We start from the raw sequence: 741 nt of genomic DNA, 5'->3' as shown, positions 1-741 counted from the left end.
TCTCTCTCTTTCCCTTTCTCTTCCTCTTCCTCTCTCTATTTCTTTCTTTCTCTCCTCCCCCTTCCTTTCCAAATTCTTTCCGCAGTCCAGAAATCTCTTTCCCCCCCCCCCCCATTTGAATAGTCTCTGCCCTTTTCTGGATCTTTCGCAAACTGGACACACACCCATTTCTCCTTTGCCCACAAGTCCGACCTCTGGCCTCAAAGCCCAGTTTGTTTATTCTCCAGATAGGCCGGTTGTTTTAATGGGATTGGAGTTGGGGTGAGCAGCTGCTGAACCCCACGCAGCTCCCCATTCTCCAAAGCAAGGAGCAGAACCGCCCAAGCCTGCCGTCCGTCTCTCCAGGCGCCTTCCTCTCTACCTTGACCCACAATGTCCATCTTCCCCAGCCCACAGGCTGGGGAAGAGTGGCTTCGGTGCAGAGCAGGCTTGAGGTTCCCTGCTTGAAAACAGACACCGGCGGCCTCTTCTTCCTATGTGCAAAGGGTGGGGGGGGATTCCTTAGCAAGGCCTCTTTGGGGGGCTGTCTTTTTCTCTACTGAAGGGGTGGCCGGAGGGGGGGGACTGTCAAGAGCCCCTCCCCACCCGAAGAACAACCAGCCCATCTATCTGGCTGCCTGGCTCAGTTCAGAGGGCGGAGGAAAAGACAACTCTGAATTGGGTGGCTGGGTCAAAGGCAGGAGGGAGAGCGGGAGGGAAGGGCCAGAGATGTGACTGCCATACCCATTATCCCCAGCCAAG

General features: G+C 55.9%; 1 protein-coding gene across 1 annotated transcript in view; it reads left to right on the top strand.

Annotated features, from left to right (window-relative positions):
* The window catches only part of LOC107301100 (paired box protein Pax-7-like), a gene marked incomplete at both ends in the record, with an annotated part of 7,778 nt that extends 7,292 nt beyond the window's left edge, over positions 1 to 486 (top strand). The window contains one exon of the mRNA XM_015830364.1: positions 409 to 486. Coding sequence (XP_015685850.1) covers positions 409 to 486 — 78 coding nt within the window. The remainder of the gene's footprint in view (positions 1 to 408) is intronic.
* Positions 487 to 741: the final 255 nt, after the last annotated feature.

This window comes from Protobothrops mucrosquamatus, unplaced genomic scaffold (assembly GCF_001527695.2).
Source record: "Protobothrops mucrosquamatus isolate PMUCROS unplaced genomic scaffold, P.Mucros_1.0 scaffold10007, whole genome shotgun sequence".
In the NCBI taxonomy this organism is placed as follows: Eukaryota; Metazoa; Chordata; class Lepidosauria; order Squamata; family Viperidae; genus Protobothrops; species Protobothrops mucrosquamatus.
The sequence above is the reverse complement of the archived record's forward strand: the minus strand, read 5'-3'. Positions and strand labels throughout refer to the sequence as shown.